Below are 26,670 nucleotides of genomic sequence, written 5' to 3'. Positions count from 1 at the left end.
GGAGTACCTTGTACTTCAAGCTAAGTTTTTCACACCCCAAGCTTTTTGCTTATGACAAAAAGGGGGAGTAAACCCAGTTTTTGATGTGTAAGATGTGTTAGTGTGACTTATTTTTCTTTTGGAGATTTTAAGAGTTCCACCTTCATGACCATAGATGTGTCACTGGGCAAATACAAGTCTGAAGTGATTCTAAGTTGACTCTGATACCCAAGACTCTGATACCTTGTCCATGACTCTGATCACTTATGCGCTCTGATTATTCGTTTTTCATCTATGTCATAAGCTTTTCACTCTGAACTCTTATATTTTTTAGCTCAGAATCTAGACTTTACTAACGTTTTCATCAAGTATTAGATTCAGGGGGAGCTAAGCTCAGAATCAAGTAGTGACTTGAATTCCGAATGAGCAAGATAAACTATTCACATCAGGATAAGTCGTATTCTATATCTCTAAACTCTGAGTGAATTCAGTTTAATGTTTAAGAATTGTTCATCAAAAATCTTAGTTTTGTCATCATCAAAAAGGGGGAGATTGTAAGATCAAGTTTTGATCTAGTAGTACAACTCTATGTTTTGATGATTACAAGTTAACCTTTTGATATGAACAATTGTGGTACTCTAACGTGTTTTTCTGAGTGTGCTATTTACAGGCTCTGACCTCAACTTTAATCTCACACAAATCAGAAGCACTGTGTATAAAGGGTAACCCAAGCAACGCTTTCGCATTCACCATGTTCAGTATGAACAGTGGAAAAGCTTCAGAAGTTCTGAAGCTATACAACTCTGATGTGGACTCAGTCGCTAGAAGCTCTGAAGATCCAGAAGTTCTGATAACCAAGAAACACTGAAGGTTCAGATGTTCTGATGGTGTAGAAGACTCTGAAGATCCAGAAGCTGAATAGTGGAAACTCTGAAGTCCAGAAGCAAGAAACTCTGAAGGCCATGTTCTTCCCTCTGAGTTCAGAATCAGAAGATACAATGGTCAGAGGATCTGTGCTTTCCCTCTGACTCTGATCAACCGGCTTCACAAGTTCCAATATGAAGTATTCCCCTGATCAGAAGTCTCCTAGGTTAAAAGGTCAAGTCGCTATCCAAGTACAAAAGCAAGTGTACCTTCCTGACGACCTACCTAATGTTCTCAGCCACAGCAGAAGCTGGATTTTCCAGAACTGCCCTCCAACGGTAGCATTTCCCATGCAACGCTCAACCCTAATCCTTGGAGTATATATAGAGGCTGAAGATTGAAAGAAGCGGCCAGAAGAAACTAAGAAGAAGCAATACATACGCGCAAGACATATTCAAAATATTCTAAGCCTTCTTTCATCTGAAATTCATTGTGTTTACTATTAGCTTTTTAGAAGCAAATCTCTTGTAAACAATTCTTTGATAAACAGTTTGTTTAGTTCCTTTAGGAGATCAAGGTTGATCGGATCCTAGAGAAGACTAAGAGAGTGAATCTTAGTGTGAGCTAAGTTAGTGTAATTGTTAGTCACTTGTAGGTTTCAAGTGCAGTTGTAACTCTTACCTGATTAGTGGATTGCCTTCATTCTAAGAAGGAAGAAATCACCTTAACGGGTGGACTGGAGTAGCTTGAGTGATTTATCAAGTGAACCAGGATAAAATCCTTGTGTGCTTTTCTATCTCTTATCTTTAGCACTTAAGTTCTCGAAAGATTTGTCTAAATCTTTAAGGTGGTAGTTTTGTACTGAAAACGTTATTCAAACCCCCCCTTTCTACCGTTTTTCATACCTTCAGCTAGTGGTTCTCTCCTTCTCCTTCTTTGGTGTTGACATTTTCCTCTTCATTCTTTTCTTCTTGTTCTGCTTCTTCTTCTTCTTCTTCATTTCCTTCCTCATCCGCGTTATCTGGGCTGATTAGTTTACCGTTCACGATACGAGCATAAGGGTTTGAACCCTCCAAGTTAATCGCCAGGTCAGGATTTAGGAAGGAGATTTGATTCAGTGCTTTGGCGAAGCCAGCTTCGAATTGATCCAAGACGGAACATTTTAGTTCAGTAATCTCCGTTGTCATCTTAGAATTCTCATTCAGAATTTGGTTGTGCACTGTAGTCAGTTGCGCGAGATCAGCCCTTATTTTTTCATTCTCTTCGCTTAATGCTTGAGCGGAAGCTTTGTTCTCCTCGGCAGTCTTCTTTAGATTGGCAACTTCCAATGCCAAATCAGCGGCTTTTTTCTCATTGGCCTTGTTGGATTTGTCCAACAACTTCATTGTAGCTTTCATTTTTTCAATCTCTTTCTCTTTTTCCTCAATGAGTTTGGCGTTGGTAAGACCATCAAACCCAGCAGATTCTAAGTCGATCATTTTAGAGATGGCAGCAATCTCTAAACCTTTAGTCATCATGGCTTGACAAGCTTCTTTCAGACCAATCTTTCTCATCTTTTCCCGGTCCGCCTCAAACACTAAGTTTGTTTCCACGAGAGAGTTGAAGTCAATCTTCGAGTCCCACAGTGAAGTTACTTCAGTTGAAGACAATTCTTCAAATTCCTTCAATAAATTCTTCCAGCAAGGGGGCGGACCGCTTGATGAACATCCTTTGTTCGCCTCCAGAGCACCGCTTTTGCCCATAAATTGTTCCAGAGAAGTTTGGTTGATGATTTTGCTTTTGGCAGAGGCCGGATCTTCGTTCTTCTTCTTCTTCTTCTTAGTAGGGCGACCCGTTTCAGTGCCGGAATGGCTAGTGTCTTGATCAGCGAGCGACTTGGAGGGATTCCTCTTTTCTCGTGCAGCTTGTTGTTCACAACGAAAACGAAGGATATCTTCCTCTGATAGGCGAGCCATTTTGCCTGCAACAAGTGAGGAACATTAAAATATCAACAAACATAAGGTGAGGCAGGAAAGGAAAATGTAAGTTAGGATGCCTTACCAATGTAGACACCCACTTGATTTTTAGAAAGGGCGGTCATAAAATCATTAAGGTTTAATCCTAGGTTTGACAGAAATCGGCAATTAACTAGTTCCTCAGGTGTCAATGCGTCATCAGGAATTTTGATGATTACCTCATATTGGTTCGTCCAATAAAAAGGGAATCGAGGGCTTCCATCATCGAAGTAGAATATATCCTTACACCGATCAGACTCACGGAGTTTGAAAAACTTTCCTTTGAAATGTTTGTAATGACTTTTGAAAAGGGTAAACAGCCCCAAGCCTCTAGCTGTAGCGAGCGAAACATATTCGCCCCTAACGTTGCGTCCACAGGTTTCAAAAAAATAAAAGAATTTGTTGCTAGTGGGTTCGATGCCTAAGGTTAAGCAGAGGACTTCAAAGGCTTTCAGGTAAGCCCACGCATTACCATGAAGTTGGGTAGGGGCTACATTTAGCAGGGTTAGAATAGAACAGGTGAAATCAGAAAATGGGAGTTCGTACTTCAAGTCGAAAAAGAGGCTTTCAAAGAGGTAAGTGAAGTTTCGCCCTTGGTTATCTGGCTGTCCAAAGCAACATGGTTCGTCAGGGGAACAGGGAAGTATATCCAGGTGGGCATCTAGGCCATCTTTTCTAAAGTTATATTTGGTAACTAAGTCTATGACAGCTTTTGAGGAATTGATTTTAGAAAACTGTTTTTTGATTTTACTAGAAACCCATAAAGAGTCTGCAGTGGTTTGAACATTAAGTGGCGAAGTTTCCCTACGTGTTCGTTTGGCAGCCATTTTTTCAGAAGGAATCCTGAAAGTAAAAATTTTAGAACAGTAAGATGAAGGTAGGAGTTGGGTTAAGTTGTAGGACCGAGCATGCAAGAGATTTATAATGAGTTTCTGGGTTGAAGAGAGTTCAAGATTTATAATGAGTTTCTGGGTTGAAGAAAGTTCAAGTTTCTGGGTTTGAAAATGCCCCAATGTTCATGTAAAGTAGTAACTATGCAGAAGGAAAAGGGAAGAAGGATTTACCTGGGAACGATGAAGATTTGAATGCTTTCTGGAGATGGTGTCACTAAATGTGGGTGGAAAATGGTAAACGTCGAGTGAACTTAATAGGAAGGACTAAAAGTTTGAATTTTTGTTAGCTATGGTAAGAGGGAGAATAGGAATATGGAAGAATGAAGTGTGGAAGTGGGGTAGAAATTTTAGACTTTATATAGACAAAGGAATGAAGATGAAAGGGTGTGGTAAATGGTGAGCGAATGGACGCGTGCCTTCATACGTGGACCCGAGGCACGGGTTCTGACGATTGGATCAAAAGGACACGTTGGTAGGAGAAATTTGAATATTGAAGGGATGAGATTTGTTGCAGGGGTAGACTGAGGGGGTATTTTAGCCCGGGGGATGTGACGTTTCAAAATTGTTGACGTTTCGAGAAAAGATACAACTTTTCGCTTATACATTCAATAACAGCTTTATTGCATTTACTTCCATTTTGATGATTGTATTAATGGAGTTTTAAAACGCATGATACTGTTGTAGCACCAAGTTCCCAAAAATATGCAGGATATCTACTTGATGTATTTATGGCAGGAAAAGCAATAAGGGCTTTGAAATCTGCCATGGTAAGGGCATATGAAGTGACAGCTGAGTGGATGTGACAAGTTGATTCAACACGCAAAGATGATGTTCATTAGGTGTTTGTTAAGGTTTATAAGTATTTGAATTTATACGCCTTTATTGACATTTTATGTGATGTAAATAGTTGAGGGCTTATCAAAGACACTTTCGCCTTACACAAAGTCTTAGTGTCTTGAGGGCTTATGGTCTGGTGGAGACGAAGTAATTGGGCTGACTAAAACTTATGTATCAAATGGGCCGGGCAACCCATGGTCCAGCCGGACCAAAACCCAAGCTATAAATAAAAGAGGACCGCCCAAGCGGCTGGGACCTATCATTTCACGCATTTTTACTCACTTTGTTTACTTTCGCTTGCTCTCTAAATTGGTTAGCCTTAGTCTGTGGTTCTATACCGGAACAACTTTATTCGCTGACTCTACTTGACCATTTGTCTGAGGGTGCTCAACTGAGGCGAATCGCATCTCAATTCCCATTTCTGCACAAAAATCCTTCACACTCATGCTAGTGAAGTGTGTTCCATTGTCTGAGACGATAGTTGCTGGAACGCCAAATCTGCAAACCAATTTTTTCCAATAAAATTTTTTGACTTTTTCTGCTGTTATTTTCGCCATTGATTCCGCCTCAATCCACTTAGTAAAATAGTCTACCGCAACCAAAATAAATCTGATCTGAGAACCTGCTGGAGTGAACGGTCCCAGAATATCCACTCCCCACATTGCAAATGGCCACGATGAACTCATTGAGCTAAGAGTTTCAGGCGGCGCCTTATGTAAATCTGCATAAATTTGACATTTATCACACTTCTTCACATATTCCATACAGTCCCCTCGTAAAGTTCGCCAATAGAACCCTGCTCTGAGCACTTTCGCCGCCAAAGATCTGCCCCCCACATGACTTGCACACACACCTTCATGAACCTCAAACATGATTCTTTCCGCCTCATCTTTAGAGACACATCTCAATAAAGGCACTCCAATCCCTCTTCTGTACAATTGATCTCCCAGCAATGTGTAACGACTTGCCTCGTGAATTTGATCCTTAGAAAATGTCAGCACATCAGAGCCCTCTGCCTCCAAACACTTTTTGATACGCCCCATCCAATCTGAATCTGCTAAAGTTAACACCATCATTGTCTCATCCTCTTCGATACTCGGGCTGCTTAAAACTTCCTGGATGACTGACTTATTGTTCCCCGGCTTCTTGGTGCTTGCTAACTTTGACAGAATATCCGCCCTTGTATTTTCCTCCCGCGGAACATAATTGACCTGCACTGTGCCTATCTGCTTTATCAATCCCTGAGCTTTCAATAAATACTTAGCCAGCTGTGCATCCCTCGCCTGAATTTGCCTGGAAACTATTTGAGAGTCTGTTTTAATCATTATGCTCTTAACCCCCATCTCGATCGCCAACTTCAAACCTGCAATTATAGCTTCATACTCTGCCTGATTATTGCTTGCTTTGAAGTCAAACTTGAGTGACTGCTCAACTGTCACGCCACCTGGTCCTTCTAGGATTATTCCGGCTCCACTTCCCTTGACATTGGATGAACCATCTACAGACAAACTCCATTCGCCAACTTCCATAGTTTTCTCACTGGAAGACATTTCATTGACAAAATCAACCAATACCTGTGCTTTAACCAGACCTTTCCTATCAAAAGTGATTTCAAATTCTGACAACTCAACAGCCCAGGAAACCATTCTTCCAGCCAGATCAGGCTTTTGCAAAACTTGGCGAAGTGGCAAATCAGTTTTTACCACAATTGGAAAGCCTTGAAAATAAGGTCTTAATTTCCTGGCGGATATAATTAAAGCTAATGCAGCCTTTTCAATTTTCTGGTATCTAACTTCGGCTCCTTGAAGAGCATGACTCACAAAATATATGATCCTCATATCATCTTTATTCTCTTGCAACAAGACTGAACTAACTGCATTATCAGATATGGAAATGAACATTGATAATGAAATACCTGGAATTGGTTTGGCTAAAATTGGTGGCCTGGATAAATGATCCTTCAAACTTTGGAACGCCCTTTCACATTCTTCAGACCACTGAAAAGTTTTGTTCTTCCTTAAGCATTGAAAGAATGGTGCTGATTTTTCCCCAGAACACGGAAGAAACCTAGATAAAGCTGCTATCCTTCCTGTTAATTTCTGCACATCTTTAACTGAGGTTGGACTCTGCATATCAAGTATCGCCTTACACTTATCAGGATTCGCCTCAATTCCTCTCCTTGTGATCATGTAACCCAAAAACTTTCCACTTTGAATTCCAAACGAACACTTTTCTGGATTAAGTCTCATGTTATGCTTTCTTAGCTCGCCAAACGCCTCTTCGAGATCAGAACAGTGTGCCATCATTTCCTCTGATTTGACCACCATGTCATCTACATAAATCTCCATGTTCCGCCCCACCTGTTTGTCAAACACCTTATCCATCAGCCTTTGGTATGTTGCTCCCGCATTCTTCAGCCCAAATGGCATAGTCTGATAACAATAGTTCGCCTGATTTGTCATAAAAGTTGTCTTCTCTTCATCAGGCTGGTACATTCTTATCTGATGATACCCTGAATATGCATCCATGAGGCTAAGCATTCCGAATCCTGACGCCCTATCAACAAGCTTATCAATATTCGGTAAAGGATAAGAATCCTTAGGACAATGCTTGTTCAAATCTGTATAATCCGTGCACATTCGCCACTTTCCATTAGCCTTCTTCACCATTACAACATTCGCCAACCAAGTTGGATACTTAACCTCCCTAATGAATCCAGCTTCCAGTAACTTATTTGTTTCCACCTTCACTGCCTCTGCCTTTTCTTCTCTCATCTTTCTTTTGAACTGAACAATAGGTTTCGCCCCAGGATTTAAAGCCAATTTGTGACATATAAATTCCGGATCGATTCCTGGTAAATCCTTTGCACTCCATGCAAATAAATCTATATTCTCAGATAACAACTTTACTAACCTGTTTTCCTGACTTGTAGTTAAATTGACACCAACTTTCAAATTTCGCTCACCAATCCGGATCGCCTTAGTTTCCTCTTCTGATTTCATCTTGTGCTCAATGAATCCTTCTCGAGGATCCAAAATAATATCTGACTGTTCTATATCCACCTCATAGACTCGATGCCCCTCTTTCACTGCCTTCTTTCCCATGTGCCCATACTGCTTGAAACTTTCTGAATAACACTTTCGAGCAACCATTTGATCAGCCTTTAAAACTCCAACTCCTCCTTTGCTCAATGGATACTTCGCTGTTAAGTGTCTTGTAGAAATGATCGCTCCCAATCTGTTTAGTGATGGCCTCCCAATGAGTACATTGTACGGCGAAGTACATTTTACTACCAAAAACTTAATAGCAAATGTCTCCGCATTCTTCCCTTCTCCAAAGACAGTCTTCAATTCCACATACCCTCGAACAAATACTTTTTCTCCAGAAAAACCCACCATAAATCAGATTCATTTAGCCCCAACTTTTCAAAAGCGTCACCATAAATCAAATCCGCCGAGCTTCCTTGATCCAGAAGTACCCTATCAATTTCATAATCAGCAATCCTCAGCATTACAACAATTGGATCGTCTTCGTGAGGTTGTACTCCCTCAAAATCTCGCACAGTAAACGTTATATCGGGTTGATTGGTTGCCCAACTTCCCCAATCGTTAGAATAAATAGCATTAATGGAATGGACGTACCTCTTACGAGCTGAGTTAGTTATTCCTCCACCGCGAAATCCACCGAAAATAGAATGAATCCGGCCCTTTGCTTTTCCATCCGATTGCCTATCTTGACCATCGCTCTCAATTTCTTTTCCATCTTCAGTTCGCCTTACTGAAGTGCCTGCCTCATCAGAATTGCTTCGCCCTTCAAGCTGTTTCACACATCCAGCCTTCACCAATTTATCTATCTCTTTCTTCAGCGTGAAACAATCGTCAGTATTATGTCCCGAAATCCTATGATACTCACACCACTTCTTCTTATCCACATAACCCGTTGACGGCTTTGGCTGCCGTGGAAAACGAATAACGTTCGCCTCCAAACACGTGTGCAAAGCTTCAGTCAAATTAACCGCCAAAGGTACTGCACGATCATTTTGGTTCCGAGTCCACGTCATCGAATGTCCTGGCCCACGCACTCCATACGCTTGAGCACGATTTTTGAAATTAGAACGGTTATCAAATCGGCCGTCATAACGGTTACGATTATTATACCCTACGTTGCCACGTTCGGTCCATCCCTTCGAATATTGATCTGCAACCGCTCCCTTCTTCGCCTCAAACTGCTGCTTCTGCCCTGGAACCGCGGCATTCGGGCGGTTGTTCTTGATCTGATCACTCTGCTCCTCCCTGATGTATCCTTGTACCCTTTCGCGTAAATGCGCCATCGTCTCCACAGGTTTTCTACTCAAATTACTGTTCAAACCACCCGGCTTCAAACCCAATTCAAAAGCTGCAATGCAAATTTCCGGCATTTTATCCTCCAAATGAACAGATAATTGATTAAAACGCCCCATGTAAGACTGCAAAGTCTCATTTGGTCCTTGACGAACATTAAATAATGTCGCCGGAGTTACTTTTTGTGCACGACTGGTAGAAAACTGAGACAAGAATTTTGTAGATAATTCTGTGAAATTGACAATTGACCTTGACGACAGAGTTGTAAACCAAATCATTGCCGATTTCTTAAAAGTTGATGGTAACATTTTGCACTTCAACGCGTCTGATGCGCCTACAATGACCATTTTCGTGTTGAAATACACTAAATGGTCCTTTGGATCTGAATCACCATAGTAATAATCAAGCTTCAACGTCTTCAAATTGTCTGGGACGGCGGTATTCGCTATTTCCTCTGTGAAAGGTTGAAAGTCCACCACCGTCTCAGCTATTCTTCGATCGCCCTCTCGTAAACCCTGAGTCTGATTGAGATCAGTAAGTTGATTTTGTAACTGTTGATTATGTTGACGAAGTTCATTTAAATCGTCCATGATCCGCTGAAGAACATCGGGAGGAACATCATTTTGTTGAACATGATTCCTCTCTCCGTTCGCCCCGGATTGAGTCACCATCGTGGTGAAAAACGAAGCCTAGGAAAGTATCCTTCGGCCCCACGGTGGGCGCCAATGTTCCGGTATAGAACCCCAGACTAAGGCTAACCAATTTAGAGAGCAAGCGAAAGTAAACAAAGTGAGTAAAAATGCGTGAAATGATAGGTCCCAGCCGCTTGGGCGGTCCTCTTTTATTTATAGCTTGGGTTTTGGTCCGGCTGGACCATGGGTTGCACGGCCCATTTGTTACATAAGTTTTAGTCAGCCCAATTACTTCGTCTCTACCAGACCAGACACGATTTCCCAACTGCTTCCCACTTTAACCTTTAAATCCCCCTTGTTCCATCATTCACCACTTCTGAGATCCTTACATCCTGCCAAAAACTTTCACCCTAGCACCGCACCCTATCTTCACCCCACTCTTCTCCTTCCGCAAGAATGACATCCCCACGCCGTACTAAGAAATCTTCTCGATCCCGAAGCATGGCCCCTACGCCTCCGCCTCTAGCTGACCTTCCTCCTTGCGGAGGACTCCCCCTAGGCGAGGGTGAGATCATTGCTTTCTGGAACCGGGTGTTCGCCACCCTCCTAGAGTCCGCAAATAAAACCCCCGTCCAAAAGGCTATTTGCCAAACTTCTATATTGTCCTCTGATGAGTCTGTTACTAAAATGGCCCACCAGGCTGGTGGGTTTTGCTATGAGAAATCTCTCGAAGAGGTTCTCGTCACTGGGAGATGTCTATCGATTCGCCGGCTCTGGCAGCATCGTGTGGTCGATTATGGCGTGGAGAGACCCCACTTCTTTTATGTCTACGAATATTTGTTCCTTGATCTGGGAATCAAGCTACCCTTCTCCCCTTTTCTTCGCCAAGTTATGAGTGAAATCAACGTGGCCCCCTGCCAACTACATCAGAACGCCTGGGCCTTCGTCCGTTGTTTTGAGATTCTCTGCGACGTCGTTAGCCTTGAACCAAAATCGCCTACTTCTTTTACTTCTACGTCGTGGAGCCGAAGTCCCTAAAAACCAAAACCCCAGGGTGGGTTTCCCTGAAATCACGCACGGGCCGCCAACGTCTCCACCCCTACAAGAGCAACGTCAAGATGGGACCCGGGCGCCGGTACTTTCGTATAACCGTGCATCCCACCTATCCTGAGGCTTTCACCCTTCGGGACGGGACTGCCCTGTTTCCCTTCTACGGGACCAAGAGCCCTCGCGATGCTCTGTCGCCGCCAGATGCGTCACTGAGTGATGGGGATAAAATCATCTTTCACTTTCTCGTTGGGCTTCCGGTCCTTGAGTGTTCCCAATTGCTCGAGGTCGCTCGCAAGAACACCCTTGGTTCAATCCTCGGAGGAATGAATTTTACTAAAACCGAGCAGGAGCGTGCCCTGGCCGCCGAAACCGTCGAATTTCCTCCCGTCTTCAACACTAACGGAAATAAGAGGAAACGCACTGTCGCAGATGCCGACCCCGAGGCCACCGCCCCCTCCCCAGGGAAACGGGTACGCAGATCCGCATCAGTTGAGCCTGCGCCGCCCTCTCCTGAGGTCGGCGGGGCAATGCCACACATTGCAGTGCCCGGGTCTAGCGAACCCACGCCTGATACTGTCATTCCTCCGGAGACTGACGAGCCGGCGCCGGGTTCTACCATCAACATCATTCTTCCCTCTTTGGCGGAAGATTCCCACAAATCCAAAGAAGCTGACCTTGGCACAGACGGAGAAACCATAACTGCCCCCCCTGCTGAAGCTAAGGAAAAAGGGAACCAAGGGGGTCAAAACCATCAAATCATCTGCTCCTCGCCAGGACGTAGTGGGCGAGGGCGCACCGGACCCCAGAGGAGGTGAGGTGGAAACTCGCCCCTTCTTAAAGAGTCTCCCGCTGGCCGAGGTGTCTCCGGGAACGCCGCTCCTGATCCAACTCAAACAGTATCCCCTTCTGACCATGCATCCCAACAGGCTGAGGTAAGCTCTCCCAAGGCTTCCCCAACTCGTGAAGCGGCTCGTAACGATAAGGATCAAGCTCTCGCTGTCTCGCCCTCTCTTCGCCTTTGTTCTCCTGCTGTCAATCATCCGAACGCTGTCGAGAAAGAAAATTCTCCTCCAAACCAGGAACCCACACCTGTCGACGTCATGTTGTCTGATCCTTTCTTTGATAACATGAGAGGAGCTGAGAATTCCGACCTTGATGGCGTGGCGGAAGAAGCCATCTCGAGCCTCCTACGCGCGGGGTGTCTTATTGCCCAGTTATCCCAGGATTCAGCCTGTATGACTGAAGTTGAAGAGCTCTGCCAGAAGGCTGAAAGTAAATTATTTAAATTATGTATGAGTGATATATGTGATTATTATTTAAATCTTATGTGATATAGTATAAGATTTAGACAAATAAAGTTGTTAGGTTTTTGTGTGAGTAATTGAGAGTGGGGCCCATTATTATGACTATTTAAGGGATAGGACTGAAATAGAAAAAAAAATCAGAATTTGAGAATTGGAGAAGTTAGCAGACAAAGAGAACACGTGAAAAGCAAGAAGGAGAGGAGAAAAGAGAAGAAAACCTAGAATTTGATCTTCAAGACGTAAGGGTTTGGATTCATGTTCTATGGATTAGTATGATAGTGGGTAATGATAGGAAGCATGATTTAGGAACCCTAGGATGCTTAAATTCCCAAATTTTGTGGGTAGAAGATAGGCGCGCATGATGCGCGGGTTGCTCGCGGGAAATTTATGAGCTCTTGAACCATTTTTCGAGCTGTGTTAGTGACCTAATTTGAAGAAGTAGTCTTCATAAAAGTTGTAGCCCTTTCTATTATGAAACTTTTGCCACTGGTTTCACGTCGTTCTGACTGGACTGGGCGAGACGCGAGACCCTAGGGTCTCTCGCCCAGGCGCTCCAGCCCCGGGGCGACAAGCAAGCCAGGAAATTGGGCCTTCTCCGGGGAGGCCCAGCTGGCCCATTAAGAGAAGTTAGGAGCGCTGAGCCCAACCCCCAAATCTATAAGTAGGGGACGGTTACCAATTGTAAGGGACTCTGAGCTCATTTGAGAAATAACAAGATTGAAATTCAGTTACTTTCTCTCTCTAAGAGGTTACGCTCTTACTCTCTCTAGATTCTCACATCACGATCCTTTCACTTAGGTACCGTACCTCATCTCTATGTTCTTGGATAGAACATTTGGCGTCATCTGTGGGGATCGGTAGATTTCGATTCCCGAACTACATCGATTGTGATTTGGTTGAGAGAAGTTCGATTTTCCGTGCAATTCTCTTCGGTTTTTGGATTCTTGGTTGAATTCTTGGTTAGCTAGTGAAGTCTGATGGAGACACGTCGTCAACGACGCGATGGAGAGTAGGAGCAGCGGTGCGGTTCGCCACCGCGTCGCGTGAGAGGAAGGCAGCGACGCGAGCAGGTTCGCCGCGAAGAATCTGAGCAATTGACTCCTCCTCCGCCTCCCCCTCCTCCCTCTCCAACACCTCCGTTGCCTTCTCCGCCATCCTCACCGGAGCAACAGAGGTCATCGGCGCACTCGAGATTGGAGGCGTCTGATCCGCAGTGTCGATGATATACGGCAGCGGAACGATTACTTACAGGAGCAGTTAGAGTATTATCGCTTCGAGCAACAAGACGAAGGAGAGCGAAGCCGAGGCCGTGGCGGAGTTTGAGCCATTCTCAGCGGCGGTGAGGGAGGTGGCTATCCCGGACAACATGAAGAATATCGTTCTTGAAACGTATAGCGGAAAGGCTGATCCAAAGGAGCACCTGCTTTATTTCAACACGAAAATGGTAACTAGTGCTGCTTCCGACGCAGTGAAATGCATGATGTTCCCATCGACGTTTAAAGGCACAACCATGGCTTGGTTTACGACTCTGCCTCGGGGATATATCACAAATTTTCGTGACTTCTCTTCGAAGTTCCTCGTCCAGTTCTCCGCGAGCAAAACCAAGCAGGTAACGATCGAAGACCTATACAATGTCCTCCAATCAGAGGGTGAAACTTTGAAACAGTATGTGAAGCGATTAAGTGCGGCGTCTGTCAAAATTGAGGAGTCAGAACCACATGCTTACGCGCGCGCTTTCAAGAACCGGCTGCAGCCAGGAAAGCTGAACAGTAAGTTGAGCCGTAAACCGGCTCGGTCGATGGCAGAGATCCGGGCGCGGGCAAACACTTACATCTTGGACGAGGAGGATGATGCTTTCAAAATAAAGCATGCAAAAATGGAAAAGGATGGCGATAAGAGGGACGCGTCGTCGAAAGGCAAACAAAGTAAAGAAAAAGGAGAAGGCAATAAGCAGCGAGATAAGAAGGTAAAGTCAGCAGAGAAGGCTACGAAGGAACCGTTATACCCTAGGAAGGAAAGCTTCGAGCGTCTTCGCCTGTGGCATCAGGCCGACTCCCGCCGGCGAGAAGAGACGGGGGAAAGTTTAAGTGCGCATTTGACGGAGCTAATTTGGGAGGTCTAGGCCACACATGCGATTGAGGAAGGCGAGAAGGAGACCGACCCGCCTCGAGTGGCGATGGATAAAACAAAGTGGTGCGAGTTTCATCGCTCGGCGAGCCACGACACTGGGATTGTTTCACCTTGAAAAATGAGATTGAAAGGCTCATCCGGGCGGGACGCTCGCCGTTAAATGATCGAGGTGACCGCTGGCGCGGCGAACGACAGCAGGGAAATCGGTATAAAGGGGGCCATCAGCAGGATGATCGCAGGCGGGACGATCGCCGTCGTACGCCGACCACGGATGTGACACCCGGGGCTGACGAGGGCGGGGAGTGATCGCCGGTGCAATGAGGCACGGACAAGGAGCGGCTCCTGGCAGGCTTCTAGGCGGAGGGTCACAGGAATGAGCCGATCTCACACCCGAACAAGAGGTATTCCGAGACTGTGTAGGGATGGACTATACAGTTGAGGAGGGCATAAAAGATTTGATTGGTACTACTCATGACAACAAGTTGCAACTTCTTTTCGGGAGCCCAACTCATAAGAACTCCATGGTTAAGTGTGCTAGCCTTGGAGCAATATTATGATGGGTGACCTCCTGGGAAGTTTTCCCGGGAAGTGCGCGAGTGAGGACAAAGCGCACTGAAAAGACTCGTGTTGTTACCGTGAGGCCAGTCGTCAGATCGGGATGTTACAACGGACAAGAAGGAAACGCTGGCAATGAGGAAGAAGGGGGCAGAAGAAACCTTCAACAAAGATCTCGAACCACCAGTTGGGACGATAAATACAATCGCAGGTGGCTTTGGTGGAGGCGGCGACACAGCCTCGGCGAGACGAAGGCATGTAAGGGCGGTGACATCAGTGCAAGAGTATGAAACCCCATTCGGTTTTCATCACCCAGATATCGTGATATCATCAGCATATTTCGAGGGAATCAAGACACATAAGGATGATCCTATGGTAGTAATTGTAAGGATCAATAGTTTTAATGTGTGAAGAGTTCTTTTAGACCAGGGAAGTTCGGCAGACATTATCTACGGCGATGCGTTCGATCAGTTGGGTTTAACAGACAAGGACTTGATGCCATACACGGGGACTCTGGTGAGCTTTTCAGTAGAGCAGGTATGGGTGCGTGGCTACCTGGATTTAGACACGGTCTTTGGTGTTGATGAAAACTCCAAGCTTCTGCGTGTAAGGTATTTGGTATTGCAGGTCATGGCGTCATACAACGTCATCATCAGACGGAACACGCTCAATCGTCTCTGCACAGTGATTTCAACGGCTCACCTGGCGGAAAAGTATCCAGTACTCTGCGGAAAGGTGGGAAAAATCGTGTTCGATCAGAGAAGAGCGAGAGAGTGCTACAAAAACTGCCTTAGTTTGTATGGAAAGAAGGGAGCCCGCGAGGGACACAGGTGCCACGAGATTGAGGTCTGAGGGGGCGATCAAGATGGGCAGGGCGTGCAGGATCAAGGGTGAAACAGACCAGGAAGATTGGAGCAAATGATTGATCGAAAGATAGAAAGATTGAGGAACAACCAAGGTCAGAGAAGGCTAGATGGCAGGACAGGAAGAAACAGAAAATTCACGGATGCACATGCGGAAGAGCGTTGGGCGAACGTAATAGAGGGTTTGGAGAGGTATAAATTCAGCAGAGGAGTGCTGGCGGTCAAGCCCAGGCTTACGACCAATCAAGAAAGGCACCTAGAGAAGCTAGTAGAGGACAATTTTGACCTTTTTAGTTGGAGTTAGAAGGATACGACGCTTTGGGGGCTGCCAAGATTCAGGAAACCGACTCTCTCGGGTACAAGCCAAGAAGAGAGAGAGGAAAAAGGGGCAGTGGTGCAGGGAATGGATCAGCGGAGCCTCCAGCGCGGTGGCGGCGAACGAAGTAGTCCCAAGGCATTTGAGCGACCTCGAGACAAGCCAAGGGCAGGGAAAAGGAGCCCAGCGTGCCGCCGCGCGGGTAAGGGAAAAGGAAAGGCAGGGTATTGGAAACCAGTAGGGTCGGCAATTTTTAAGCCAGGGGCAGCTAGGCGCGGCAAGCAGGGAAGCAAGATAAGTGAAGTCCCTCGCTACTGTGGGGCGAGCTGGCGAAGGGATCAACCTAGCAATAACAACGAGTGGGAGGCAAGCACATCGGGTATAAAGGACGAGGTGCTCGGCGTGGTGCTTTGATCTGATGGAACTGAAGAACTAGGACAAAACTAAAGATGCAGTCTTTTTCTCCACCACGAGAGTTTTTTAACGAGGCATCCCTCGAATGTAAAATATTTTTACAAATCAAATACAAAAGGATATTCCTAGCATTACTCCTAGCTCGACTAAATTATCACGGTCGCCTGGTGGGAAAAATTCTCTTATGGTGGCGATCCTAACACGACCTTGATGTCTGGGGATCGCTCCGAAAAGTCCGGCGCGAACCGCCGCTACTCGATTAGCAACCCAACTAAAATGTCACGGTCGCCTAGTGGGAAAAATTCTCTGAAGGTGGCGATCCCAACACGACCTTGATGTCTGGGGATCGCTCCGGAAAGTCCAGTGCAAACCGCTGATTACTCGTTGGCGATGTGTGCGGATAAGTTACGTATCCCAAAAGCCTCCCCGAAATATGGGCGAGCAAAACCTCCCCGAAATATGGGCGAGAACCAAAAGCTAGGCTAAGTCTCGGGCAACCCACATGGCTATTGGGACCCAAGCAACTATAAGTACTCGCCAGGACAAAACTGGCAAATGATCAAATGGCTTCTTGTGCCACAGAAAGGATCAGTCAGCATAATGTCGACAGGATTCTCAGCTCCTTTCATATTACCAAAGAAAGGGTAAGTCAGCATAAAGTCGACAAGAGTGGGTTGCTGGTTTGAAGGAGAACTCTCCTTCTCGTCAGCGTTCAGATGACCGACGGCGGGAGAAGAAGGGCGCGGGGAAGGTGAGACGGCAGGAGCTTGATCCTCGTCACTACGACTCCTTGCGTGGACTAGGAAGGCCCTGGGTGAGCCTACCCCAACATGTTGAGATGGATGGTCAGAAGGAGGGATTGTTTGAGGGAAATCAAAAGGAGCGCCATCAAGAACACTTTGACCAATAAGAGTCTCCTTGAGGAGGGGCGAGGATCCCGCCTCTCCCTTGGGGTTTGGTTCGTCCTCGCCCACCATGCCTTGGCAAGGAACAAATGACTTGCTGGTTTCTGTTCCTTTGGTTTTCTTCTTTTTCTTTTTCAGCGGAGGGATCGTGGCTCCGGTCCCTCCATCCGTGCCAGGATCAGCCTCTTTGGATTTGTGGGATTCCTTCATTGGGGAAGGGAGAGCCGTGTTGTTGTTAGAACCCGGCGCCGACTCGTCAATCTCTAGAGGAATGACGGCGTCGGGCGTTGGCTCGCTGGGCCCAGGAGCAGCAATGTCTGGCGCTGTCCCGCCAGCCTCAGGGGAGGCAGTGTCGATTGCAGATCCTGATGCCAGCCCGACCGATGTGGACCCTCTGACCCGTTTCTTTGAGGGAGGGATGGTGGTCCCAGCGTCAGCATCCACAGCAGCGCGCCTTCTCTTACTGCCGACAGTATTGAAGACGGGAGGAAACTCAAATGCTTTGGCAGCCAGAGCACACTCCAGTTCGACCTTGGTGAAACTCATTCCTCCTAGGAATGAGCTGAGGGTGTTCTTGCGAGCGGCTTCGAGCAACTATGAGCACTCAAGGACCGAAAGCCCGGCAAGAAAGCTAAGGATGATTTTATCTTCATCACTCAGCAACGCTTCTGATGGCAACGGAACGACGCGGGGGCTCTTGGTCCAGTAGAAAGGAAACAAGGCAGTCTCGTCCTAAAGGGTGAAAGCTTCAGGGTAAGTGGGATGCACGGTTATGCGGAAGTACCGGCAACCGGGCCCCATCTTGACGTTGCTCTTGTAGGGGTGTAGACGTTGTCGGCCCGTACGTGATTTCAGAGAAACCCACCCCGGGGTTTTGGTTTTTAAGGACTTCGGCTCCACGGCGTAGAAGTAAAATAAGTGGGTGGCTTTTTGTTCAAGACCAACGGCGTTGCAAAGAATCTCTAAACACCGAATGAAAGCCTAGGCATTCTGATGAAGTTGGCACAGGACCACATTGATTTCCCTCATAACTTGGCGAAGGAAGGGGGAGAAAGGCAGTTTGACTCCCAGGTCGAGGAATAAGTATTCGTAGACATAAAAGAAGTGGGGTCCCTCCACGCCATGGTCAACCGCCCGGTACTGCGAGGGTCGGCGGATCGTTGGGCACCTCCCGGTGACCAGAATGTCTTCAAGAGATTTCTCGTAACAAAGCCCACCGGCTTGGCGGGCCATCTCAGTAACGGACTCATTAGAGGATAGCTCAGAAGGCTGACAAATGGCCTCCTGAACGGGGGTTTTATCCGCGGACTTGGGAAGGGTGGCAAACACCCGGCGCCAGAAGGCGGCGATCTCCTCCTCGCCAAGGGGAAGTCCTCCGGAGGAAGTAGGGTCAACTGGAGGTGGAGGTGCAGGAGCAGTGCTTTGGGATCGAGAAGATTTTTTTAGTACGGCGTGGGGAAGTCATTCTTGTCGAGGGGAAAAAGTGAGAGTGAAGAGGGAAGAGGGTGCTAGGGCGTCAATTTTAATTGGTTATGAGGATTCCAGAAGTGATGAATGGTGGAGCAAGGAGGAATTTAAAAGTTAGGGTGAGTAGCGGTTGGGAAATTGTGTCCCATCGTGGCAAGATGAAATGATTACACAGGGGAACGTGACGGGGATTTTGGGGGAACATGAACGGCACATTAAATGAAAAGTTGCAACGGTTGAAGCTCATTGGTTTGAATTCAAATTGACAGACTTTATTATGATTTGAGGGGACATATCGGAGATAGCGGTTCAGATTCTACAGATTCGTTGACCTTTGTATTATTCCAATACATTACATGTGACTTACACGCGTCAAGACATCATGGTCCATGGTGATCACGGCTGGAACGGGGCGAGGAGACAAGCGCTGTCGCCACAAGCCCACTTGTCGACTCCTGGGACCGAAGAAACTTGCTAGGAGAACCAAAAAATTATTCTTAGGCTTTAGTTATCAAGCCATGTTGGCAATTGTTTTAAGTCATTAGGCCTTGACATTAGTTAGTTTACTCATGATCGTCGCCTCAGGTTTCTTCTTAAAGACACACTCAGCTCTCATGCCTCGAGCTCGGTGTCTTGTGGACTTGTGGACTGGGCGAGAGACCTAGAGAGACCTCGCCCAGGCTCTCCAACCCCGGGGCGACGCGCAAGCCGGGAAATTGGGCATTCTCCCAGGAGGCCCAACTGGCCCATTAAGAGAAGTTAGGGGCGCCGAGCCCAACCCCCAAATCTATAAGTAGGGGACTGTTACCAATTGTAAGGGACTCTAAGCTCATTTGAGAAATAACAAGATTGAAATTCAGTTACTTTCTCTCTCTAAGCGGTTACGCTCTTACTCTCTCTAGATTCTCACATCACGATCCTTTCACTCTAGGTACCGTACCTTATCTCTATGTTCTTGGATAGAACACCGACATTTGTAGCTCGTGTTATATGCAATTTAGTGAGGATTGATTAATCTGTCTCGTTTCTCACGAACTGGTGTTAGTGTTAGATTTTTCGTGAATTATGTACTTCGAATTTTGACATGAAAATTCACATAAATTACAAAACGTGTATACGGAACCATGATAAAAATTTATATATGTTTAATAGTTTATTATTTTGGTGTTGTTTTTCTGAATTGAAGTTATGTGTTGAGTTGCTAAGTTACTGTGACTGCAAATTGTATAATTAATAACATGTAAGCTATGTTGTGTGAAATTGGAGATGATTTGTATTGTTGAATTGGTGATGAATATGCTAAAATAATTAAGACTTGGAGATGGTCTGAATATGCATATGTTAGTTGATTTTGCACAATACACTGCATAGTTGTCAAGAGGCAATGTTTGCTAGTTCTCGTGGAGGCTAGTGACTTGTCCCAAAATTGGAGTGTTTTTGAAGCCTAGAGCGAGGGCTTTATTGGTGGTTATCTGTCTGGAGTGGACGCGGTGATACCGCTAAGGATAACAACTTTGGTACCAAAGACATTTGCACAGAGTCACACTTGAGTCATATATGTTACTGTAGGGAGTTGTTAATGTTAATCAATGATAACTACAATATCTTTGGAGAATTTTGTTGTTGTGGTAATTGGTGATATTTATATTTGCTTTGTCTAAGCTATGATTATGAAGTGTTGACATACTTTGAAAATTAATTGATTATACTAAATTTCATGATATATTTTCTTAATTATGTATGAGAAATTTATGGGTAATTTTTATAAGCTTTTGCATTACTTATTGTTATGCTTATCCATATGATATGAGTTCTCACCCTTCTGTTGGAATGATGTTCTATGCGACATCGCTCAGGTATCGAGGATAGTGGAGCTTCTCGCGAGGGTTAGTTTGAGGAGCTAGTCTTTCATTTATGGTTTAGTTAGGGGAGTCATGTTCTGTTATGTAACACGGGGAAACGCTAAGTTTTGTACATTGATGTTAAGAGTTATTTTATGAACTCTCTTTATTACCTTTTGGATTATGTTTTATCTATGAGTTGAAATAAATCCGTTGTGCTATGCATATGATGTTAGACATTAAATTTGAATATTTATATATTTATTATGAGCATGACAGATTTTTTTGTATTATGTTCTTGAGATTAAATGTGATACTCTCTATGTTATGCATTTTACTCTGATTTATGCTATAATATTTACGCGGGGTTTAGAGGGTGTTACAATGGAACTTTGAATCAACAAGATGAAGACCAGAATTCATTCAGCGTACACAAATCAGCTCCATGTTAGATAATCAGTGTCAGCGTTATAAATATAGGTGCAAAAAATTCGTCTAAACTAAACTAAATCACCCGGTTCATCACAACAAAATTAAACCACATTAAAGCAATGATAAAAACTGCAGCAATCATGGTTCTTTTAAATTTCATCTCAAGAGAAGCAACTCCTAGCCTTGTTGTTTCCAATTCTTTCTCCAAGCACAAAATTTCCCCCTTCTGCTCTTCCACCGCAGCATTCAAGTCTTTGTTGATCCTCACTAATCCATTGAAAAGCATATACAAACCTGACTTCATTTCATTAGACCATACAAAAAAATTGCAGTGTGTGGTATCAAGGCCATATCTTCCACAACCCCAAAATTTCCTCCTAGGGTTCCTATCAGTATTAGAATTTCTGATAATGGAGGGAACGCCACAAAAGCACAGTAGGCAGTTATCCCCCCCCAGCTGATGATGATAACCTTCTTGTACAGGAAGATGATGAAGAACTCTCCATTACCTAAGAAAACATCAACAAATTAGAAAGTATTGATTCCATGGAGGGGTGAGATCTGTATTGATTACATAATGCACTTCAGAAGCTTACCACAAGCACAAAATTGGAACCAGTTTGAGTATAAGCAAAACTTCTTCACAAGTATATACTAATAGGGGCAAATCAACGATGTAATGTGATTAAAGTTAACAAACTCTAAGTTTTCACAGTACACTGTTTACAAATGCAATTTTACATAAATTTGATAAGCATTTGCCGCACAGTATTAAACTCATAAGAGCAGATACTAGACTTGATCTTAGCCTAAAGGCAAGCTTTTAAAAAAAAAAGAGTACTCTCACAATATCAAACAATATTGAGACTGCATGCCCTGAAGCTAGTTATGCTAATGCATTAACAATGTTGCGACGGTTTCTCACCCCTTGGATCTGCAACTTGTTTTTTAGACTTCCTTTGCATTTTGTTTTCTACACAAGTATTTTTGATGTTTAATATTGGGCAGCAAGGAAAATGTTGTGTTTAGACAGTTTAGGCGGCCTCTTTTTTGCGTTTGAGTTTTGTTTTCTTTCCCCCTCTTCACTTGTACAATTTGGGTTGAGGTACCCCTAGTACCTCATTAAAATGAACATTTTGCTTATTAAAAAAACATAAAAATTGGGAATTTGCATGCCCTGAAGCTAGTTATGATAATGCATTAACAATGTACCTCACAATCAGCCAGTTAAATCGAATCAGACAACCAGAGTACTTTGGTAGTGATAAACCCTAAACCGTAACCCTAAACCATAAACCAGAGAGTACCTTTGTAGTGATAAAGGTTGAATCGTGTGTTGATCTCAGAGGTGGTCGACGCCTTTGTGGTGATCGCGAATGGCTCAATCGTTTTCTTCGCATACAGATGGAGGAGTTCACGAATGCCTTCAATTCGATCTTCGGGAAATAGCAGAGATGTTATGTTCGTCGCCGGCGAAGTGACGATAGAGATGAGCTCCCACCGTTGCTGCAGAGTCTGAGGGAAATTAGGGTTTTGAAATTGATTTGGGATTTTATTTGAATGTTAGGGTATGGAAATTTATATTGGGATTATAATTCGAATGAACATAATTCATTTTCACTTTCATTTTCGGTAAAATTAGTAAATACAAATGTATAATTTAAGGAAAGTGCGCGAGAATGGAAAACTCTCCCTGGTCAAACGCTGACAGTGCAGAAAATGACACAAGTTAGTTTCCCATTGTGCCACATACGTGTGGCATCACTGCCTCCTAAAACAGGCGTTGCACGGAAATGCTCGCCTTTTTCTTGCAAATCTCACTCAACACCAGGCTACATCTCTATCCTATGTGGCTAAAACAACCCCATTCCTCTAATTTAAATTTTTTGTACCCCTTTTTGCCAATTAATATTATTTTTCACATTATTTAGAAAAAAAAATTCTTGGATTTCTGGTTTGCTTCCAAGTTCTAATGTAAAAGATAATAATAATAATAATAACTTATCCTAAGAAATATGAGACTTGCATCTCCTCTTTCTTATTTGTTGGCTATTTTCCTAGTTTCTTCTCCCTCACACTTATAGTTGCAGCTCGCAGGTGCACGGTCTCAGTCCCACAAAGGTGTGTTCAGCAGCAAGCTTGAGCATTAAAGGAGGAAGCACGATTTAGCTACCATGCTCTTCAAACCCAGGAACAGAGGAACCAAAAACAGAGCAAGAAATGCAATAGATCAGAGTTGTTGAAAGCCAAAACTTCAAAATTATGGCTTGCCTTTATAATTCTTCAATGGTCAAACGCGAACGTTGGACCCTGCCGCTTTGATTTATAGCTTCTTGTTCAACGTTGTTTTGGCCCGGATCTGTGTTGCTGCGTTGGCAAAAATGTCAAACCAAACATTTGAAGTAAACTGGTAAACTACGTTCTCCAGGACGCAACGTGCGTTTGGTGTCTGAAACACTAATCCAAACAGACCCTTAAGCATTTTATTACCCCACGCATATCAAATACTAAATACATAATCGAATACTAAATTCTAAATTATTAGAATCAACAGTTAATTCCGCTGAAAATTACCCGTGCATCGCACAAGATAACGGGCTAAATCCTAGTAGTGAAGAGCGGACAATTCATTTTTTTTTTTTGAATGGAGAGCGGACAATTCATGATGGCCAGGACTATTTGTACCATCCCTCTTTACTATCCACACCATCCCCTTAAGTGCAAAAATACACTTATACCCCCAAATATTTTAAAAAATAACTGCTCCAATGAAGAAGAAAAAAAACCTAATCTACACGGCTGCACCATCTCCCATCTCCCTCCTCTCATTCACGGCCCTCATCTCCTCCTCTTCATCTCCTCTCATTCTGACGGTCATTTCCTCATCTCCTTCACGGTTTCCCCACCAAAGTCCCAGCCTCCATCACGGTCCTCCTTCACATTTCCCCACCAAAACCCTAGCCTCCATCACGGTTTCTCCGTTGTCCATCACCATCACGATTTCAGAAGGAGAAGAAAGAAAGAGGAAGAAGGACTCAATTTCAGAAGGAACCTTGACTCTAGTAAGTCCCTCTGAGTTGTTCCCTTTGGTTTGCTTAAAAACCCACACACGGTTTTTCCCTCTGAGTTGTTCCCTTTTCATTCCATTTGCCCAATGTTGTTCCCTCCGAGTTGTTAGCCAGTTTAAAAACCCACACAGTTTCACCTTTCCGCAATCAAGGATTTCGGTAGTGTGGCATCGCGGGTTAGTTTCCGCAGCTATGATAGCGGTAGTTTCCGCAGCTATGATAGCGGTAGTTTCCGCAACTATGATAGCGGTAGGGTAATTCGATCAAGAAGCACAGGAGTTATAATTTGCAGTATTAATATGTGATTTTCAAAATTAGTAATATTCTAGCACAGGTCTGTTTCCTTTGTAATATTCTCAGGTCTGTTCCCTTTATTCTAGCTTGTTATAATTTGTAATATTCTAGCTTGTTTCCTTTGTGATTCAAATTAGTTCTGATTTCTGGTTAATTAGCCTGAAATCATGTCAGCTACAGATTTCATATCATGTGTAGGCCAGAAACTTGTGATGCCATAAAATCATGTTTTTATTAATATGTGCTTTGGGTTTTGTTTTGTAAATAAAGAACTAACATTGATTTTCTTTGTTAACACAGGCATGATGGCAAGGACAAAACATACACAACGCGTTGTGGGAGCGGCTTCACGACCACCTCATCCTCCCCGAGACCGTTCGCGAACTCATGCTTCCGCTCGCCGAGATCGTCAAGGGACTCAGGGTGTGGGAGAAGTTGAGGAGGGTGTGCTGGTTAATGCACGACATTGGGGTGCTGAGGATGGTGATGGTCTGGAGAATGAGAATGAGAATGACAATGATTATGAGAATGAGAATGAGAATGATGATGATAATGAGAATGATAATGAGAATGAGGTTGAGATGGGTTCTGAAGATGGTGATGAGGATGGTAATAGTGAGCAGGATGGAGAGTCTGAGGATGGTGATGGAACAGAGGGTGTTTGGTATCCCGGAGGTCCTTATGACCTCTCTCTGTTGCCTAAGTTTGGGCAGCATATAGCGCATGACGTCTGGAAGTCATATGTGCGATCTGACTTCAAATGTAGGGCCCCATTGAAGATTCATCATCATGGAAAACACTTCTTTCCTGTAAAATTCTACTCTGACAATGTGAAGACACTTGTGGCAGCTGCAGGGTTGGGACACCTTCCGTATAGTTGTAACGGCGGCTCAGTTGACCTTAGCATTGTGACCGCCTTTGTTGAGCGATGGATGCCAGAGACGTCCTCATTTCATATGCCGTGGGGCGAGATGACGATCACTCTAGATGACGTCTCAGCTCTATTGCACATCCCTGTGGTAGGGTCCTTTTTCTCATTGGGCAAGCCGACTAAGGAAGAGGCTGCCCCTGTGGTTGTTGATTTGCTGGGGGTGACAATTGAGGAGGTGCAGGATGAGTTTCGGAGGTGTAGAGGTCCTAGTCTTCATTATGCTTGGCTTCTAGCTCTTGTGAAAAACCGTGTGAAGGAATCGAAATGGACAGAAGCAGCCCGAGCTTACTTGTTACGCTTGGTTGGCATGACTCTCTTTTGTGATAAGAGTAACACGTCTGTCAGTGTTGCCTATCTTGAGCTTTTCAGGGATATTAGCTTGGCTGGTCAGTATGCATGGGGTGCGGTGGCGTTGGCATATTTGTATGGTCAGTTAGGGGAGGCTTGCAAAAAGACTGGGAGGACAGTTGCTGGGTATTTGACTTTGCTACAGGTCAGTATTTGACATATTTGTTGTTAAGTTCATTTGTATTTTTTTGTATTTTAATACTGACACCTTAGATATGCAGGCGTGGGAATATGCACGTTTTCCTGGGTCGCTGTTTGAGAGAAAGGAGTTCCCTCAATACAAAGCGGATATGCCTGTGGCTAGGAGGTGGTTGGCATTCAGGGGGACAAAGAAAGTGGACCAGAAAAGACTTAATCTTGATAACTTTCTCCCTTAGTGCAATCAACATGTCGCTTGGCTTAACCCTTTTCTCAATCATACTTCCCACCATGACCTTTTCATCAGGATTTAGACGACCAACAAAAGAGTGACCTTGTAATGTTTCAGCTGAATCATGGTTGTGAATCCCAGAATGAACTATCACCTTCCATCGCCCATCAACGCGCCAGGCCTTGCTCTTAGCCTGAAAGGGCAATCAGGCTTTTTTGTTCCAGTTTGACTGCGTTTTAACACTTTAGCCGCTGGTTTGTACTTCCTACCACGTTCACATCCCAATGTTATCAAAGGCTTCCTTTTTGCAGATCCGTAGTCAGACCTAATCACAATAACAACATAACCATTCTCTTTACCTACACAGCGAGCCCAATCAATAAGATCAGTGTGGGATGCAAAAGCCTGCACATACAAAAATTATAAATCATTATCTCATCACATAAAGTATCTGCAAGTCCTTACTAAACAATTTTAATACTTACTTTATCAGTAGTAAAGGCCTTTGTGAGATCCACCCTAACAACAATTGTGCCATCATGTTCATTATCAACCTCAGAAGTTCCAGCTTCCATAATGCTCCTAATAGACAACAAACTTCACCAAGTCAAACCCCAAAACCAGAACCTGCAACAATATCCGTAATTTAAGTTTCTGTAACTTCCGCTATCTTGATAGCGGTAGTTACCGCTATCTTAGAAGCGGTAGTTTCCGCTATCTTGATAGCGGTAGTTTCCGCTATCTTGATAGCGGAAACAAGACAACGTCCGCTATCTTGACAGCAGAACGAACCAGAACCCATATATTCTACCCAGATTTACGCGAAAAAACAGTACAAATCTC

General features: G+C 44.4%; 2 protein-coding genes across 2 annotated transcripts; both read left to right on the top strand.

Annotated features, from left to right (window-relative positions):
• Positions 1-13,259: 13,259 nt before the first annotated feature.
• On the top strand, positions 13,260-14,015 carry LOC130736424 (uncharacterized). The gene has a single exon (XM_057588259.1). The coding sequence runs from the start codon at positions 13,260-13,262 to the stop codon at positions 14,013-14,015; it is 756 nt and encodes a 251-aa protein (XP_057444242.1).
• Positions 14,016-24,759: 10,744 nt separating this feature from the next.
• LOC130736423 (protein MAIN-LIKE 1-like) lies at positions 24,760-25,834 on the top strand. The gene is made up of 2 exons (XM_057588258.1): positions 24,760-25,602; positions 25,679-25,834. Exons 1-2 carry the CDS (start codon positions 24,760-24,762, stop codon positions 25,832-25,834), a joined length of 999 nt encoding a protein of 332 aa, XP_057444241.1.
• Positions 25,835-26,670: the final 836 nt, after the last annotated feature.

This window comes from Lotus japonicus, chromosome 2 (genome assembly GCF_012489685.1).
Source record: "Lotus japonicus ecotype B-129 chromosome 2, LjGifu_v1.2".
Lineage (NCBI taxonomy): Eukaryota > Viridiplantae > Streptophyta > Magnoliopsida > Fabales > Fabaceae > Lotus > Lotus japonicus.
The sequence above is the reverse complement of the archived record's forward strand: the minus strand, read 5'-3'. Positions and strand labels throughout refer to the sequence as shown.